At 43.2% G+C, this 19596-nt stretch overlaps 2 protein-coding genes across 2 annotated transcripts; one reads left to right on the plus strand and one right to left on the minus strand.

Annotated features, from left to right (window-relative positions):
- Nucleotides 1-679: 679 nt before the first annotated feature.
- Nucleotides 680-2430, minus strand: LOC114559320 (zinc-binding protein A33-like). Its single transcript, XM_028583907.1, has one exon. It carries the CDS (start codon nucleotides 2298-2300, stop codon nucleotides 816-818), a length of 1485 nt encoding a protein of 494 aa, XP_028439708.1. The 5' UTR covers nucleotides 2301-2430; the 3' UTR covers nucleotides 680-815.
- A 636-nt stretch (nucleotides 2431-3066) lies between these two features.
- LOC114558976 (ADP-ribosylation factor-like protein 8A) lies at nucleotides 3067-19333 on the plus strand. The gene is made up of 7 exons (XM_028583335.1): nucleotides 3067-3585; nucleotides 10723-10803; nucleotides 11243-11316; nucleotides 12072-12165; nucleotides 16251-16318; nucleotides 16958-17028; nucleotides 18799-19333. The coding sequence occupies exons 1-7, from the start codon at nucleotides 3463-3465 to the stop codon at nucleotides 18849-18851; spliced, it is 564 nt and encodes a 187-aa protein (XP_028439136.1). The 5' UTR covers nucleotides 3067-3462; the 3' UTR covers nucleotides 18852-19333.
- Nucleotides 19334-19596: the final 263 nt, after the last annotated feature.

Below are 19596 nucleotides of genomic sequence, written 5' to 3' on the forward strand. Positions count from 1 at the left end.
CAGCACTTCACAGCAAACCTGAAACGGCTCGTTGAACTGAAGCAACATATGGAAAAAAAGATCTATGAAATAAGTTCATTTTTGGAACTGTGAACGTAGTTCATAATGTTGAAGTATGAACTATGAACTGAACTAGTTCATTTTAAAATGTGTGAACTGAACTTTGAACTAGTTCCCAACACAAGTGTTACCATACCAACAAATCGGCATCGAAATTCTGAAGCTGTTAACGACGTATTTTTCCCATCACGATAATTATTAATTAATTTGATAGGCCTATTTTGTCCTTAAAAACATTCTACTGCGTGTGTAGTCACGTGACTTCGCCCGGACCAATCAGCTGCATGGAAGGCATAACGGAGGATAACTCAAACACAGAGTCAGAGTCAACTGAGCAACTCGTGCCCCAAAAAACCGCAGTGTCCGTCGTCGGGAAACATTATAGCTTCAGAAAAGATGATTTTTAGAATAACGTGATTAATTATTGTTCATTTATCATTATCGAGGTAAAATATGCAATTAATGGTGATTTAGATTTTAGGTCATATCATGCAGCCCTATGAACAACCCTCTATAGGTTTTGGTTGTACAAAAGACTAACGAAACAGACACTTTATTCATCGCTGCACATGAGTAATGCCCCCTCTTTAGGGATAAAGGTAGATGCAGGTGTGTTTAGGGCGTGTCCAAATCCACTTTTGCTAGTTTAACAGTGGATAAAAGGGTCCGTGCGCCGGGCGTATGGTTCAAAAGTGTTGTACTTAGTGTTTTCATTTATCAGAGGTGTGTTTTGCTTTAACCTGGATCTCTCTAACTTAAACCCTCCACCACATGAAGCCTAATAAATTACGCTGAGCTCTCCGTCCTTCCTGAACATGAGAAATCTCAGCTGGATAGATTTTGATTTCTGCAGTTTTAGCATCACCGGCCCATCCGATACTGAACCAAGGGAAGAGTTTCTCAGTGAAAGTGTCTCTGAGAGAGGAGATGTGAGTCTTGTCTTCAGAGTCGTAGAAGGACACCTCCCCCCCCTCATAGTCCAGCTGGACTCTGATCCTCTGGAGACTCTTCTTCACTGTGAGGGTCTTACCAGATCCATCAGTGTATTCTCCACTGCGATACTTCAAACACCAGATTCCATATTTTGGTGAAGCATGTACTTTTCCCTTCCTGTCAGCTGACTCTTTGGCTAAACCAAATGTCCAGGCAGGATGATCTCCCACCTCCACCTCCCAGCTGTGTTTCCCTGAGCCGAAACCCTCAGAGCCCAGAACAGAGACATAGTAAGTGTGTCTCTCTGGATTGTCTGGAAGCTTCTGGTCTGTATCTCCACATCTCACACTGGTCAGATCATCAGACAGACAGAGACGGGGGTTTGCAGTGTTTGGGTCCAGAATGACGGGACAGAAGTGGACCTTGTCCTTCATCTTCTCCCAGACTCTGAAGGACAGGTTGCCCAGATGTTTGGCCACATCTGTCAGAGCTCCTGAGATCAGCTGTGGATCTGACAGCGAGCACTGGACTCTGGCTCTGCTCTGAGAGGCTTTATAACTGCTGAGGAACGCCACGCTGTCTTTCTGCAGGTCTGCTTCCACAGCAGAGATGCTGTCTGACAGAGAGGAGATCTGCTCCTCAATCCTCTTCATCTCTCTGCTGACAGTCTTCCCCCTCTGCTGCTCTTCCTCCCTCAGAGCTGCCAGTCTGGACTCCTCTTCCTCTTTCAGGAACTGGTGCAGCTTGTTGAACTCGGCTCTGATCTGCCTCTCTGTAGACAGCAGCTGCTTCTCGGAGTGTTGATTTATTTCATCGTATGTTTCCTCCACTCGTCTGTGTTTGTCTCTCTTGTCCTGCAGAGACTGTAAGTCAGATTTCCGCTGCTCCTTCAGATCTCTGACTGCTTGTTCTACAGGAACCACCGTGTGACCGTGGTGGAGAGAAAACTCACAGACAGGACACACAGCTCTATCTTCATCCTTACAGAACCAATAAGGGACTTCTGGATGTTCATCACACACCTTCTCCTCTTTCTCCTTTTCTTTTCCCGTCTCAGATGATCCAGATTTCTGTCTCCCAGCAAAGTTGTCAGCCTGTTCCTTCAGTGCAAAGTTCACTCCTGGTTCATCCGTTAAGGACTTTGTTTTACAAATGGGACAGTTTTTGTTGTTAGCTTGTTCCCAGAATGTGTGCAGGCAGCTTGAACAGAAGCTGTGGTTGCAGCTCAGAGACACAGGATCTCTGAAAGTCTCTGAACACACATGGCAGTTCAGGAAACTTTCAACAAGAGCAGTTTTCTCAGCCATCTGTCTTCGTATCTAAATTGTCTCTCAAAAGCAAGACTCACCGAGTTACTGTCCCTTCTCTTGACTGTTTCAAATCTTCCAAAATCTTCTTCTTCCTGCAGTTGCGTGTGTGTGTGTTTTCCAGCAGAGATTTCACACCCTGTTATGGCGTCTCAGCTCTATTCATTTATGTGTAAATTCTGCTTTCTCACCAGCAGGTGGGGCTGTGTCTGTTTTAGATGATCAGCCCATGTCACCACCAGGGTGGGGGGGGGCAGTGTTGGTATCACACAGCAGTATTTACCTTTGTCTCTCTCCTCTTCTTACTCTTCTTCTTCCATCAACCCCACCCAAAAAGGAAGTAGAGCCGACAACCTTTTTTTATTAACAGTTTTAAAAATGTACATTCATTTGGTCGAATACCTTCAATAACCGAAATACATCGAAATTGTCAATATAAGTTTACATATTTGTACTTTTACCTGTTTTACTTACTTGTATTCATTTATTTAGCCTATTCCTACTTATTTACTTATTTTTCATAAGCTTTGATAAGGAGGTTGCAACCCTAACCCTAACCCAATGACAATTAAGTCATATATTTTATCTTCTGTTCTAATTTGGAAATTATGTTTATTTGACTAAGCGAAGACGAGCCTTTTTATTTTGACAATCCACACCGGATGTTGTTTGACGTACAATATCTGCCTTGATGGAGCTAGTAGGAAAATACGTAGCTAGTAACGGTCAATATAATACATGAATCTTAAACAAACGCGTCAAACTACAGCCTGAATACACCGTGTTATTAAATATCCTCTATCTATCTTCTTTCTGATTTAAACTAAGCGACAAAACGAAGACGAACGTTTTCTTTTATTTTGAAAGGCCGCACCGGATGTGGTGCGATGTGTAATATTTGACTTGACGGCGCTGGAAGGAAAAGGCGTAGCTAGTAAACACACAGCGGACATTTAAACACCGTCTTATTACATATTTTCTCCGGTTCATACAGAGTCGACCGGTGTCGTATGTTTCGCTGTAACCGTCCGTGGTTGTCACAGTGACTGTCAGCGTCCCAAAAAATAAAAAAAAAGACTGAAGAAGAAGAGAGAAGCTAGCTAGCATAGCCACCTAGCCGCCGCCCCGCAGCTAGCTTTAGCATTAGCATCAGACGACAAAGATGATAGCGCTAATTAACAAACTGCTGGACTGGTTCAAGGCGCTCTTCTGGAAAGAAGAGATGGAGCTGACCCTGGTGGGGCTGCAGTACTCGGGGAAAACCACCTTCGTCAACGTGATAGCGGTAAGTCGGTGTTTTAATGGAGGCTAACGGGACGTGCTAACGTCAGCTGTCAGTTAGCATCCGGCTGCATCCATTGTTATCTTGCAGCGGTGAGGTCAGCGCGAGACGGTGTATGGATCAGATGATCAGAGAGGCAGTTATTGCCAGTATTAGTAGTAGTAGTAGTAGTAGTAGTAGTGTGTATATATATATATATATATATATATATATATATATATATATATATATATATATATATATATATATATATATGTATATGTACATATTAGTAGTAGTTACTGGGAACGTGCCTTGGTTGATGGTGCATACATACAAACAACAATATTATAAAATAAACACAATAAATACTGAAACAAATAACACATATATACACATCTGTGTTACTGAGAGAAGATTGTTACTGTTAGACACGGACACACACGGACACACACAGACATACACACATACAGATACACACAGACACTCACACACACACACACACACAGAGACACGGACACACACACACACACACACACACACACACACCGAGATACACACATCAGATTCAGATTCACTTTATTAGCCATTTGCAGTGTAACCTGCATTGGAAAAAAATGTGCAAGTAGCTCAAAAGTGCAAAGTCAACACATCAGAGGACACAAACATCAAAACAGACAAACAAAGCCACATGAAGCCTCAATATTAAAATGCTCAGTATAAAAATACTATACAATGAAATCCATAAATTTAAAGTGCCTAGTTTAAGATGCTTTGTTCAAAGCAATCACAGCTTGTGGAAAGAAACTGTGTAAATGGCGATCAGTAGAACATTTGGCAGAACGATACCTTCTCCCTGAGGGAAGCATCTCAAAGAAAGCCCCTGCTGGATGACCTGAGGCATCATTAGCCAGTTGTAAAGCTCGATTCAAGAGTCTAGCTTTATATGTGAACTCCAGGAGCGGAAAAGTGCAGCCAATAATTCTGCTGGCTGAGCAAACCACTTTATTCAGAGCCTTCTTCTCTTTTTGAGTGAGATTACCAAACCACACAGTAATACAACTGGTTAGGACACTCTCAATTACACAATAGTAAAAATTCAATAAAATCTTAGTATTTTGAGTAAACTCTCGAAGTCTACGTAAAAAGAAAAGGCGCTGTCTGGCTTTCTTAGCAATATTCGTCGTATTAGAGCTCCAATTCAAGTCATGAGAAAGAGTCACACCTAAAAATGTACATTTCTCAATAATCTGCACATCAGAATCATGAATAGTAATAGGCAACTGATTCCTATTGTGACAAAAATCAATAACAAGTTCACACGTTTTTGAAGTGTTCAAAAGCAAGTTGTTTTCTTTACTCCATTGAACAACATTCTCCACCTCCGCGCGATAATGAGATTCATCGTTTGAGCTGATCAGCCCAATGATAGTTGTATCGTCGGCGTATTTGATTATGACATTATTATCATGAGATGCTGCGAGGTCATGAGTATACAACGTAAACAGCAGGGGGCTCAGAATACACCCCTGCGGTGAACCAGTGCTAACATAGAGCTCATCTGAGATACAACCATTGATTTTGACCCTTTGTGGTCGACAAGTCAAAAAATTTAAAATCCATTTACAAATGCCATCATCAAGTCCAAGACATTTCAATTTATGAATGAGCTTTGTTGGGACCATTGAGTTAAAAGCTGAACTGTAGTCTATAAATAGCATTCTAGCATATGATTTATGTGCATCTAGATGCTTATAGACAGAGTTTAAAGCAAAAGAAATGGCGTCCTCAACACTTCTGTTCTTCCTGTATGCAAATTGTAGTGGGTCCACAGACACAGGGATTTGATCTCTGATAAAATCCAACACCAACCGCTCAAAGGTTTTCATCAGGACAGATGTGAGGGCCACGGGCCGATAGTCATTCAGACACGTCACAGGTGTCTTCTTGGGCACTGGAATTATAATTGATCTTTTAAAGCTAGCTGGAACAGTGCACTTCTTCAGTGACATGTTGAAAAGATCTGTCAGAACAGGAGCAAGTTGCTCGGAGCACAGTTTAAGGGCACGAGGAGGAATACAATCTGGTCCAGGTGCCTTCCTAACCTTTGTCCTGGCCAAAACTCTCTGGACATTTTCTTGAATGATGTTAAAACTCTGCTTATTACAAATAGGAAAAACAGCAGGTTCAGCATTTCCGATTTCAAAACGACAATAAAACTCATTTAATTCATTTGGCAAGGATGGATCAACATTAGTGATAGATCCTCCTTTAGGTTTCCAAGCAGTGATAGAATTTAATCCTTGCCACATACGTCGTGGGTCCCCCTCCATGAAATGACCCTCTATCTTAGCTCCATAAGCTCGTTTAGCAGCTTTTATGGACCGCTCCAAAGAATATCTGGACAGCTTATAAGCAGCGGCGTTACCAGATTTAAAAGCCACGGCCCGCTGTTGCATTTTCCTATTCACATCCGCATTGTACCACGGGTTCTGACTAGCATGCCGTTTTATTACCTTTCTTGGAACACAGCAATCAATGCAAAAGTCAATGTACCCAGTCACTGCATCACAATACTCATCCAAGTTTTCTGAATGGAACACAGACCAATCAGTAGCATCAAAGCATCCTTGTAGTTTCACTTCACTCTCCTTTGTCCAGCACTGAACAATACATGACGAAGGATTTGATTGTTTACTCCTCTGTATATATGTAGGAAGAAGTAACACAGAGGAGTGATCGGATTTTCCAAAGGCTGGTCTGAGACTGGATTTATAAGCAGATTTTACATTACTGTAACAGTGATCCAGGATGTGCGCTCCCCTAGTTGGATGTTTAACATGCTGATAGTAGTTGGGAAAGGCAATTTTAAAATTACATTTGTTAAAATCACCAGCTACTATAGCCACCGCATTAACCTTGGAATTCTCAATCTTGTGTACAACGTCACTTAATTCACTCAAGGCAACAGAAATGTCCGCCCGCGGATGTATGTAAACTCCACACAGGAACATCACCGAAAACTCCCGTGGGAGAAAAAAGGGGCGGCATTTCAAAATAAGACATTCCAAGTTAACGTTGCAAGTTTTGTTCACAATGACACAATCCGTGCACCAAAGTTCGTTAATTAAAAAACACACACCTCCACCCTTCGATTTTCCGGTACGCTCCTTCACCCTGTCCGAGCGATGGACAGAGAAGCCCGGCGGCTGGAAAGAAGAATCCAGCACGCCGCTGTGTAGCCACGTCTCTGTCAGGCAATACACGGAGCAGTCCCGGGCCTCGCGCTGGGTCTTGATGCGGCTCAGCAGGTCGTCCGTCTTGTTCGACAATGACTGGACATTCGCCAGGTAGATGGACGGCAGCGGGATCCTCGACTGGCGGCTGCGCAGCTTCCCAAGCAGCCCTCCTCGCTTCCCTCGGTGTCTGCGCTTCCGCCGCTGATAGCCTGTGGCGTCCCCACTCAGGGGCTCAGCTGTACGGCGTATGTGGCGATACCTCCGCCCAGTCCTTTCGCTCTGCTCCCGACTTCCGCGGCCCGACTCCTGGCCTTGTTTGCCTCGAGTGGGGCACGCATCGAAATCAGCACACCTCAGTCCAGTATTGGCAAATGACAGACCACAAACTTCCTCACGGATCCTCAGAAGTGTCTCACGGCCATAACTTAAAGTGGCAAATGCATCAAAGACAAAAACAAACATAAAACAGACAGCACACAGGAGAGCTCTTGCTACGGCGCCCTGTCTCGGCGCCATATTGATAGCATACACACACATAAAATCTGTGTTACTGGTGTCACTGAGACAAGATGATGATTACTGTTAAACATTAAACCTCTGACCGGCTCTAATGTGGCTTTGCCAGGAAACCAGAAACATATTTAGATTAGTTTGGACTTTATTGATCCATTATGTGCTACAGCAGCAAAATATCAGACACACACACACACACACAGAGATAGAATATACAAGACATGATAAACAGGAGTAAAAGAGCAGTAAAAACAAAGCATAAAAGTGAAATCTGCTTGTTTAAAGTTTGGATATTGAAAGAATCTACTACACACACAAACACACACACACACACCCTACAGATACACACATATGCACACACAGACACACACACACACACATGTGCACAGACACACAGAGACACGGACAGACACTCACACGGACACATACACACACACACACACACGCTCAACTATTAATAAAACAAGATACAAAGGGAGTAGATGTATTGCCAGTATAAGTAGTAGTTACTAGGAACTTGCCTTGGTTGCTAGTAGATAACTTTATTGTCCCTGTGGGCCAGTTGGGTTTGCAGCACGACATCAGACACCACACCACTCTATACAGCCTTGGGTATGACCTGGCCAGCTGGACATCCAGCTTATTGACTGATTTATGGCTTGTGGTACAAAAGAGAATTTGGATCTGTTCTTGGTCAGAATCGACGCCTAGATGGCCGTAGTTTAATAGTGAGTGTGTGTAGTCAGATTACAATGTTACTGGCCTTCCTCACCAGTCTGCCTTTGTAAATGTGTTCAGTGCTCGGTAGTGTTATCCCAAGTAACTAGCTGGCACACATATAAACACATACAAACAATAATAGGGTTGGGCATCGTTTGGATTTTGACAATTCTGATTCTTCCTTTTGATTCTGATTCTTTGGGTGGTGGAGTTGAAACGGGTCACGTGCTTATTTCACAAATAAGAAGGAAGTTTTATTTTGATTCAAAATTGATATTTGATTTGATTTTTTTAACGTAAAATAAAGCCACATTAGAGCGCAGCTTATTGTGCTCCATGGCTGCAACACAACAAGCGCCTGGCCGCTACGGAAAACCCAAACTTGTGCATGTTAAATCTGGAACCGATGATCGGATTTGAAACCAAATCCTCCAAACGATTCCAATAAAGTCCTAAGCAATAATATAAAAGAAACAAATACAGAAACATTCGGCCTCCTTTATCTTATGCTACAACACTTTGTGTTTCTGTTTTGGTATTTATTGTGTATTCTTATTAATGTTCAATATGTTTGTTTGTGTATGCACCAAAACACCACGGCAAAGTCCACGTAAGTGTAACTTACTGTGGCAATAAACGCTTTTCTTTTTCTGAAATAACCCAAACTTGTAACTATTTAACATTCACAAAGAAAGAAGGCAAAAGTTTCAGGAGAAACAGAATGTTTAGAGGACAGGATGTATAAATTAGTGACTAGAAGTCACATCTGTGTTGGTGTTAATGTAGTCTCGCATTGCCAGACCTTCCTCCTCCACAGCGCTGCAGAGGAAGGTCCACAGAGCATTCCTGGATGGGAGAACTACGTGCTCTGGTTTATCAGCATTTCTTTAAACCAATCACAATCATCGTGGGGCGGGGCTAAGCTCCGGATGGAGCCACGGTGCCTCTGCTAAATAGTCTCAGGAAGGAACTTGATTTGATGGAACATGTTGACGTTCAAAAGTATCTATCTGTCCAAACTCAGATTGGTCTAGCTAGCTGTGTGGATTTACCCTGCAGAGATCTGAGGAGCAGTTAACCATAGTCCTCACAAATCCACCGGAGGTTAGAACCCCAACACAGGGACCGAGGAAGGGGACAGAGCTATCGTCGTCAGTATAGACCATAGTCAATGAGAGAAATATTAAATATCTGCTTTTAAATAAGCACAGCTGCTTTCACATCTGCACCGGTGGATGTTTTAGCCTTTGCTATAAATACAGATGTTTTGTTTTTATTCTATTTTATTTCCACATTGGAGGAATTCACATTGTTGCAGCAGCAGCAAGCTGTAGATGGAAAGACTATAGAAACCAATCTAGATATGAACAAACAATACATAAAGTAAAGAGAATAACTAGTTGTAAAGTCAATAGACAGTTGTATTTAAACAGTTGTATAACCTCTACTGCAGAGAAATTATAATTATTATTATTATTATTATTATTATTATTGCAGTTATCAGTATAAGGCCTCCTGCACACTGGCTGCGTGGCTTGTACTTTTTAATTTGGGCTCCCATGGTAACAGGTTAGAGCGTGCACACTGCCTGCGTGACTCAGGCGCTGCTCTAGCAAAAACACGTCCACACTAGAAATAGGACCAACGCCTATTTTTCACGCCACACGCCAAAGTGTTGTTCGAGGCAACTAGGGCTGTCCTCGACTAAAGAACTTCTTAGTCCACTAACACTTATAGGATTTTGTCGACTAATCGATTAGTTGATTTAATTGACAGAGCTGTGAGCTTTGAGAGGTGGTTAAGACTAGAAAAGCACAATATAAATGTAGTTAATTAACCATCTGTAAAACTGAGTTTCTCCACAATTAATCCTGCAAAAGCACCACTTTAAATCTTGTGTTTACCATAAATGTGCTCAGAAGTTTCTTGGAAATAAGTAATTAAGCATGAATAAGCATAAAAAATGACTAATGGACTAAAGGAATCTTAGTCGACTAAGACCAAAACTACTGATTAGTCGACTAAGAGGTGGCAGCCCTACAGGCAACATAGAATAGGAAAAGATGTTTATACGTATCTAATCTCGTATATCGTTTAGACACGAATACATATTAATAAATGACATGTTGATGTTTGAAAGTCTCGAGGTTTTGATATAAATGTCATTTCAATATTGTACCTGTCAACCCAGAAGGAAATATTCTGGAGCCTAGTTTGCCGTCAATACTGCCGACGTTGTCTCTGCTGTAATCAGATCAGAATATGTTTATGTTTATGTTTATGGGAAACATCCATGTGTCCAGACGAGGCTAGCAGCAGCAGCAGCTAGCCTTAGGTAGTTAGGTAGTGACCTCGTCTATCCGGTCACATCAGCCTCTTGTGTACAGCATAGATTTTTTTGGGGGGGTTTAATAATGACTACAGCACCCTTAAAACAGAGTTCATAAAGTACTTTGACAGAGAAAAATACAAAAACTGATCATATAAAATACACAAATATATCAATTTGGGTTTTAGTTTATATTTAGGCTAGTTTAAGTTTTCCTATAATAACGTGTGTGTGTGTGTGTGTGTGTCTGTGTGTGTGTGTGTGTGTGTCTGTGTGTGTGTGTGTGTGTGTGTGTGTGTGTGTGTGTGTGTGTGTGTGTGTGTGTGTGTGTGTGTGTGTGTGTGTGTGTGTGTGTGTCAGTCTGGCCAGTTCAGTGAAGACATGATCCCTACGGTCGGATTCAACATGAGGAAGATCACTAAGGGCAACGTCACCATCAAGGTTAGTACACATCACACACCTCTGTCTGTCTCTCTCTCTCTCCCTGTCTCTCTCTCTCTCCCTGTCTGTCTCTCTCTCTCCCTGTCTCTCTCTCTCTCTTTCTCTGTCTGTCTCTCTCTCTGTCTCTCTCCCTGTCTGTTTCTGTCTCTCTCTTTCCCTGTCCCCCCTGTCTGTCTCTCTGCCTTTCTTTCTCTGTCTCTCTCCCTGTCTGTCTGTCTCTTTCCCTACCCCCCTCTCTCTCTCTCTCCTGCATTAACCTGTCTGTCTCTCTCTCTCCCTGTCGGTCTTTCTCTCTCTGCCTCTCTTTCTCTGTCTCTCTGTCTGTCTCTCTCTCTCTCTTTCTCTCCCTGTCTGTCTCTTTCCCCCCCCTCTCTCTCTCTCCTGCATTAACCTGTCTGTCTCTCTCTCTCTCTCTCCCTGTCTGTCTCTGTGTCTCCAGTTGTGGGATATCGGCGGCCAGCCTCGGTTCAGGAGCATGTGGGAGCGTTACTGTCGAGGAGTCAGCGCTATCGTGTAAGTGTGTGGTGTGTGTGTGTGTGTGTGTGTGTGTGTGTGTGTGTGTGTGTGTGTGTGTGTGTGTGTGTGTGTGTGTGTGTGTGTGTGTGTGTGTGTGTGTGTGTGTGTGTGTGTGAGATACAGACTACTTTTTTTTATTTATTTTTTTACTAGGAGCACTGTAGCTCCTAACTGAAACCTTTTTAGGGGCGCAGGCAGAAAATGTAGGGGTGCACACCTGAAATCGACCTGCAACACAATTTTTCACATTTCCCCCATTTTAATTGTGTTGCTGATAAATGGTAATACATACAGAAACTACAATCTGCTGTCATATTGTAGTTCAGTCACATTATAACTGAATGGTGCTTCACAAATGCACATTCAGAAATGTAAACAAAGTATTATTATTGTCAGTGTACTGTATCAATGCCTCTACCTCATACAGGCTCTCCCTCTCTCTGAAATAGGTGTGTGTGTGTGTGTGTGTGTGTGTGTGTGTGTGTGTGTGTGTGTGTGTGTGTGTGTGTGTGTGTGTGTGTGTGTGTGTGTGTGTGTGTCTTGAAAGAAAAGAGCAGGAAATCTTCCATATTTTGAGAGCATTTACTGCCATTTCTGTATGAAAAATAATCCACGCATTAATCAGCATTTTTCTGATTTAGTGCTAAAAAGACAGCAGCTGAGTCAGCTATAGTTCTGGTGATCAATCCCTTCTGAATGAGCCTCTTAGTGCTACACACAGATGATTTGACGGTGTTGTCTTCCTGTTGTAGCTACATGGTGGACGCAGCGGACCCGGAGAAGATCGAAGCCTCCAAGAACGAACTCCACAACCTGCTGGACAAACCTCAGCTGCAGGGGATTCCTGTAAGAACAGAACCAGAACCAGAACCTGCTCAGGCTGCATTTACACTGCTACGTTTCCCCCTCTCATTCCCCCTGCTCTGGTGTTTCCCCCTTTTAGGGTTGGGCAATGTGGAGAAAATCAGATATCACGATATATTCTAGACCAAATACCTCAATATCGATATTGCGGCGATATTCTAGGGTTTAGAATTGGGGCTCTAACAAAATATCTTCACACTTAGATTTTAGATAAATAATCATCAGTAATGTGGATATAATGTCTAAGTGGGTAAAGGCAACTAATATAACAACTAGAACAGTCAGGTAGGTTCAGAAAAGTACATCACTTTACTGTAATGCAACCTTTAAAACCAGGAAAAGACACTTATGTCATATCACGATATTACGATATCCAAAATCTAAGACAGGGCTCCAGACTAACTTTTTTCACTAGGAGCACAGTGGCCCCCAACTGAATATTTTAGGGACGCAACCAGTAAATTTAGGGGCACACGCCGTAAATCAACATGCTAACCAAATATTCACATTTCTACTAATTTCCACTGTATTACTAATACATACTTTGATAATAGATGCAGAAATTACAATGTTCTGTTTCAAATTCAGTGTCACTTTTGAAGATGCAACATAGAAGGTAAACTGACAGCCCCATCGCTGTCATGACAGTAAACAAAATATTAAAAAAATATACCAACTCTGGTCTACAACTACAATGAATTCACCTTAAAATGAAACATGTATTGTTTAGGCTACTATCCTTAGGGTTGGATACCGTATTTTTCGGACTTTAAGTCGCATCAGTCAAAAAATGCATCATGAAGAGAAAAAAAACATATATAAGTCGCACCGGAATATAAGTCGCATTTATTTAGATTATAAATACAAGAGTTATTCAACTACACAATAGCACACAGAACAATACGCTGAATACGGTAGGTGTCCGGTATGTTAACGTAACACATTAGCAGTTATTAAACTATACAATAGCACCCAGAACAACTAGCTAGCAGGGCGGGGAGCATGGAGGTATTAAAAGGCGTGGAGACGTAACTGCACCGTGAACGAGCCCCTCCCGACTCCTTCCTCCTCCTCTGGCCATCTAGCTTTCAGCCCACGATTAGCCGATTAGCTTTCTTTGTTTTCTTCATTGCAGTAAGAGTCACCTTTTCTCCAGTCTCCCTCATAAGTTTCTCCCTCATTTCAAACTCTTTTTCTGCTGCTCCATTACCGTTTTCGGGGCTGCATATTTTACTACCTGCAGTTTATCTCTTTTCTTTCTCAGTTGTCTTTAGGAGCAGCGTTGTAGTTGTCACGAGCCTAGAGCGCCCTCTCGTGGCTGTAGACGGTAATGTTTTCAGTATTAATTAACATGTAAAAACATGTTAAATTATATATATTTTGATATATAAGTCGCACCTGACTATAAGTCGCAGGACCAGCCAAAGTAGGAAAAAAAGTGCGACTCATAGTCCGGAAAATACGGTACCTTTCGCATCTGAACCAACATTGGTACAGATACCCAAAATTATGGTACATTTTTTCTGTACTTTCCCTCTGTAATTACAAAACAATTATTTCAGTTGTAAAAATAATTCCAAACCTATTTATCCTATGAACTCAGAACATTATGTTATTTTATTAGAATATGTTACACTCTAAAGAAATTAAACAAAAATAAAAAATAAAAGCCTTCCCTCTCCCTTGTGTCGGAGCACCGCTCTCTGTCAATTATCAGAGAGGACAGATAAGCGCTTACGCGCTCTCAGGTACCTACGTTTCGACATTTAACGTGTAAAAAAACGGGGGCAAATTTACTGGTCGCACATGTGCAACTGGATGTAAAATTCAGTCGCACACTCTCAAATTTTGGTCACAAAATGCCACCATTTGGTCGCAGGCTGGAGCCCTGTAAGACGATATCTAGTCTCGTATCACGATATCAATATAATATCGATATATTGCCCAGCCCTACCCCCCTCTCATTCCCCCTGCTCTGGTGTTCCCCCCTCTCATTCCCCCTGCTCTGGTGTTCCCCCCCTCTCATTCCCCCTGCTCTGGTGTTTCCTCCTCTCATTCCCCCTGCTCTGGTGTTTCCCCCTCTCATTCCCTCTGCTCTGGTGTTCCCCCCTCTCATTCCCCCTGCTCTGGTGTTTCCTCCTCTCATTCCCCCTGCTCTGGTGTTTCCCCCCCTCTCATTCCCCTGCTCTGGTGTCCCCCCCCCTCTCATTCCCCCTGCTCTGGTGTTTCCCCTCTCATTCCCCCCTGCTCTGGTGTCTCCCCTCTCATTCCCCCTGCTCTGGTGTTTCCTCCTCTCATTCCCCCTGCTCTGGTGTCTCCCCTCTCATTCCCCCTGCTCTGGTGTTTCCCCTCTCATTCCCCCTGCTCTGGTGTTTCCCCCCTCATTCCCCCTGCTCTGGTGTCTCCCCTCTCATTCCCCCCTGCTCTGGTGTCTCCCCTCTCATTCCCCTGCTCTGGTGTCCCCCCCCCCTCTCATTCCCCCTGCTCTGGTCGTACAGTACAGAGCGCTCACACTAGTCAAAAGAACAGACTTTTGGATCAAACGTGTGTCCTGAATGAGGCAGTTGTGAAATCCCCTTTACACTTCCCTTTTTGTTTAAGACAGATATCTATCGGAGCCACCTAAGGTGCACAGAGTGACTCCGTACATTAGGAATGAATTAGCTGCACCAGACTCAACAGTTTAGACCTGAACTGAACTGAGTGACCCAAAGTCAGACTGACTAAAGCCTCAAACCGAACCCGACACTGGACCCGATAACACGAGCAACACACTTTAGCTGACATCTCTTATAAACAAGGAAGGAAATGTTTGTGTGTCTGATGGTTTTGTGACCTCAGCACTTTGTACCTTCCTCTATGATTCAGCCACAAAGCTTCGATTCCCTCCGACTGATGAAATGTTTAAATCGAACACATCGTCGCTGTCGGGGGCAGAAACCTCTTTTAATTTTAATTTCTTTTCATAAAGCAATGCTGTTGGTCACTCTTGTGACAGACAGGGCCCAGACCCAGCTGCAGAAAGACACAACAACAAAAACCTAAACACTGAACCCTGCCGATAGTTAGCTCTACAGATAAAAACACAAGATGACAGAAAACTGTCAGAGTCCTATTTTACCGATCTGAGGTCACGGTGTGAAGAGCCTGGTGCCGGTGTGTTTATGGCGTGTCCAAATCCACTTTTGCTAGTCTGACGGTGGTAAAAAGGGTCTGTGTTTAGGGTGCCTGGTCCTAAAGGGTTGTCCTTAGTGTCTTCATTAATCAGAGGTGCGTTTTGGGCGTAACATGCAATCATCCAATCAGAGATCATCTCCCATTCATCAACCAATCAGAGATCATCTCCCATTCCCTTTTAAAAGCCAGGTGCGTTTGGACCTTGGAGCATTGCTGTTATGATGGAGGATTTACACCGTAATATTTTTATTTGTAATCTTGTGTGTGTGTGTGTGTGTGTGTGTGTGTGTGTGTGTGTGTGTGTGTGTGTGTGTGTGTGTGTGTGTGTGTGTAACAAGCATAGTGTGCGCGCGCTGTGCACGAGTCTAGCAGCATTTCACTATTGCTCTGTTAAAATAACAATGAAATGCTGCGTTATTGACTTTAGACCAGGTTTTTGTTGGTCAATGGTGAGATCCCTTCCCGCTGCCTCAAGATAGCAATACTCCCAGAGTGCACCTGAACACACCTCCCTGTAAGACCAGCACGCCCTGAATGCACCTGAACACACCTCCCTGTAAGATCAGCACGCCCTGAATGCACCTGAACACACCTCCCTGTAAGACCAGCACACCCAGAATGCACCTGAACACACCTCCCTGTAAGACCAGCACACCCAGAATGCACCTGAACACACCTCCCTGTAAGACCAGCACGCCCAGAATGCACCTGAACACACCTCCCTGTAAGACCAGCATGCCCAGAATGCACCTGAACACACCTCCCTGTGGCGCTGGACGGGAAACTGACAACTGGGTCGGTCTTTGTGCCGCGATGCGCCGGGTGCAGGATAGGACCCTCAGAGTGTTTTGATATTCTCTTGATGTTTGTTTTCTTCTGTGTGTCTTCAGGTTTTGGTTCTGGGCAACAAGAGGGACCTACAAGGAGCTCTGGATGAGAAGGAGCTCATAGAGAGGATGTAAGTGTCACGTATGAGTCACACCGCATGTTGTCTGATCAGTGTGAAGAGTAAACCGTAGTGTGGAGTCGTGTGATGAACTGAGTAGATATGAGCCACATTTGTTTGTTTTATTTGTTTATTGTTTGCACACATTCATATGAAAAAATATATCACTACAAAATAAATAGCAATTGTGTGTCTGTGTGTGTGTTACAGACACAGAAACACGCACACAGATAGACCGAGACACACACACCGGCTCTGCTACGAAACGCTAGAACGATGCAAACACACCAGCACCAACTTAAAGTACCAAAAGTCAAAGTCCTCATTCGGCAGAATATTCTGAACAACAACTAAAGAAAGGAAGCCCTCTAAACATGTGCATGATTCATTGTGCAGGTTGGATCTGCAACATGGAGGTTGTTATTATAAGTTATATGTCCAAAAGATGTTTGGCACTTTGCCAGAGCTACAGAGAATGTAAGTTACAGCTTGGACTTTATCTGTAGATACACAGGGAGAACAAAGGGTTTAGCAACATCTCCCAGTCTACAGATTATTGTTGCTGTGTGAATCTGTTTCTGGGATCTGACTGTTAGAAGTTTTCACTTGAAGTGATTCTGGTTGCATGATTTTTTATTTTTTTTTAAACAGGAACCTGTCGGCCATCCAGGACAGAGAGATCTGCTGTTACTCCATCTCCTGCAAGGAGAAAGACAACATCGGTACTACACACACACACACACACACACAGAGAAACAAACACACACACACACACACACACACACACACACTCAGAGAAACAAACACACACACACACACACACACACACACACACACACACACACACACACAGAGAAACAGACACACGCAGACACACAGAGACCCATACAGAGAAATGCACACACACACAGACCTATAGACACACAGAGACACACACACAGAAACATACAGAGACACACAGACAAACACAGAGAGACACACATCTGGTGACTGTGGGGGCCATTTTAGTACAGTGAACTCATTATCATGTTCAAGAAACCAATCTGAAATGTGACATGGTGCATCATCCTGCTGGAAGTAGCCATCAGAGGATGGGTACATGGTGGTCATAAAGGGATGGACATGGTCAGAAACTATGCTCAGGTAGGCTGTGGCATTTAAACCATGCCCAGTTGGTACTAAGGGGTCTAAAGTGTGCCAAGAAAACATCATCCACACTATTACACCACCACCACCACCAGCAGCCTGCCCAGTGGTAACAAGGCATGACCGATCCATGTTCTCATTCTGACTCTACCATCTGAATGTCTCAACAGAAATCGAGACTCATCAGACCAGGCAACATTTTTACAGTCTTCAACTGTCTAATTTTGGTGAGCTCGTGCAAACTGTAGCCTCATGTTCCTATTGTTAGTGGAGATGAGAGGTACCCGGTGGGGTCTTCTGCTGGTGTAGCCTCATGTTCCTATTGTTAGTGGAGATGAGTGGTACCCGGGGGGGGTATTCTGCTGGTGTAGCCTCATGTTCCTATTGTTAGTGGAGATGATTCTGCTGGTGTAGCCTCATGTTCCTATTGGTGGAGATGAGAGGGGTATTCTGGGGCTGGTGTAGCCTCATGTTCCTATTGTTAGTGGAGATGAGGAGGTAGCCTCATGTTCCTATTGTTAGAGGAGTGGGGTCTTCTGCTGGTGTAGCCCATCCACCTCAAGGTTGTGCGTGTTGTGGCTTCACAAATGCCTTGCTGATGACCTCGGTTGTAACGAGTGGTTATTTGAGTCAAAGTTGATCTTGTATCAGCTGGAATCACTTTGGCCCGTTCTCCTCTGACCTCTAGCATCAACAAGGCACCTTCACCCCCCCAGGACTGCAGCATCCTGGATGTTTTTACTTTTTCAGACCATTCTTTGTAAACCCTAGAAATGGTTGTGGGTGAGAATCCCAGTAACTGAGCAGATTGTGAAATACTCAGACCAGCCCGTCTGGCACCAACAACCACGCCACACTCAAAGTTGCTTAGATCACCTTTCTTTCCCATTCTGACATTCAGTTTGGAGTTCAGGAGATTGTCTAGACCTGGACCACACCCCTAAATGCATTGAAGCAGGTGCCATGTTTGCATTAATAAGAAATCTTACAGGTGTTCCTAATAATCCTTTAGGTGAGTGTATGTATGTGTGTTATGTTATTTATATATATAAATAATAAATATATATATATATATATATATATATATATATATATATATATATATATATATATATATATATATATATCTATATCTATATATATATATATATATATATATATCTATCTATCTATCTATCTATCTATCTATCTATCTCGGCTCTATGAAACGCTAGAATGACGTAGACACACAACCTTTAATCAGCCTTTAGTTCACCTTTTCCTTTTCTTTCCCTCTCTGTGTATGTTTGTGTGTCTCTCCACTCTCTGTCTTTTTCTGCTGATGTCCCGTCTGTCTCTCTCTACAGACATCACTCTTCAGTGGTTGATCCAGCACTCCCGGACTAAGAGGAGTTCCTGAGAACAGACCACGCCCCCAACAGAACAGGCCACGCCCACCTGTCCTCTCTCTCTCTCTCTCTCACACACACACACACACACACACACACTTGTTCTTTGATCAAACCCCCTCCTCCTTCCTTCCATCTACCCCATGCTTGTATTAAAGCCCCTGTTACTCCCACCCTGACTCGTCAGGATGCACTGATACCAGAACCGTGACGCCCAGATCCAGGTAGAACGTGTCAGAAACCCCCAAAAAAACCAAAGCCTCCTGATCATCTTCCTGTTTCCTCACGTAGACAAACATCACTTCTTGTCAGGGTTTTAAAATGATGACTTAGCGGGAATCAGGGCCGCAGCTACTACGACTTTTATTTTCTGCATTAATCGACCGAATAGAAAGATGTCGTGCAGCCCAAGATGACCCCTTTAAATGTCTTGTTTTCTCCACAACTCAAAGATGTTCAGTTCCCTGTACAGGAGAGAAGAAACTAGAACATATTCATATTTAACAAGCTGACATCACACAAGTTTTACTGTGAAAAAAAGACCCAAACCGATTATTAAATTAAATTGACAACAAATTAATTAATCTTTGCAGCTTTTCCTGGAATATATCACAAACTACAAACACAGAGACACACAGGCACAGAGAGACACAGACCCACACAGACACACAGACACACACAACACACACACACACACACACAGAGACACACACACAGACACATGCAAACACACAGAGAGACACACAAACAGAGAGA

The sequence above is a fragment of the Perca flavescens genome, chromosome 7 (assembly GCF_004354835.1).
Source record: "Perca flavescens isolate YP-PL-M2 chromosome 7, PFLA_1.0, whole genome shotgun sequence".
NCBI lineage: Eukaryota > Metazoa > Chordata > Actinopteri > Perciformes > Percidae > Perca > Perca flavescens.

Excerpts from the sequence above, each read along its gene's own strand:
- LOC114558976 (XM_028583335.1), top strand. The coding sequence starts at position 3,463 with ATGATAGCGCTAATTAACAAACTGCTGGACTGGTTCAAGGCGCTCTTC. Across the intron at positions 10,804-11,242 it reads AGGGCAACGTCACCATCAAG|TTGTGGGATATCGGCGGCCA; the intron begins GTTAGTACACAT and ends CTGTGTCTCCAG. Across the intron at positions 17,029-18,798 it reads CAAGGAGAAAGACAACATCG|ACATCACTCTTCAGTGGTTG; the intron begins GTACTACACACA and ends CTCTCTCTACAG.
- LOC114559320 (XM_028583907.1), bottom strand. The coding sequence starts at position 2,300 with ATGGCTGAGAAAACTGCTCTTGTTGAAAGTTTCCTGAACTGCCATGTG.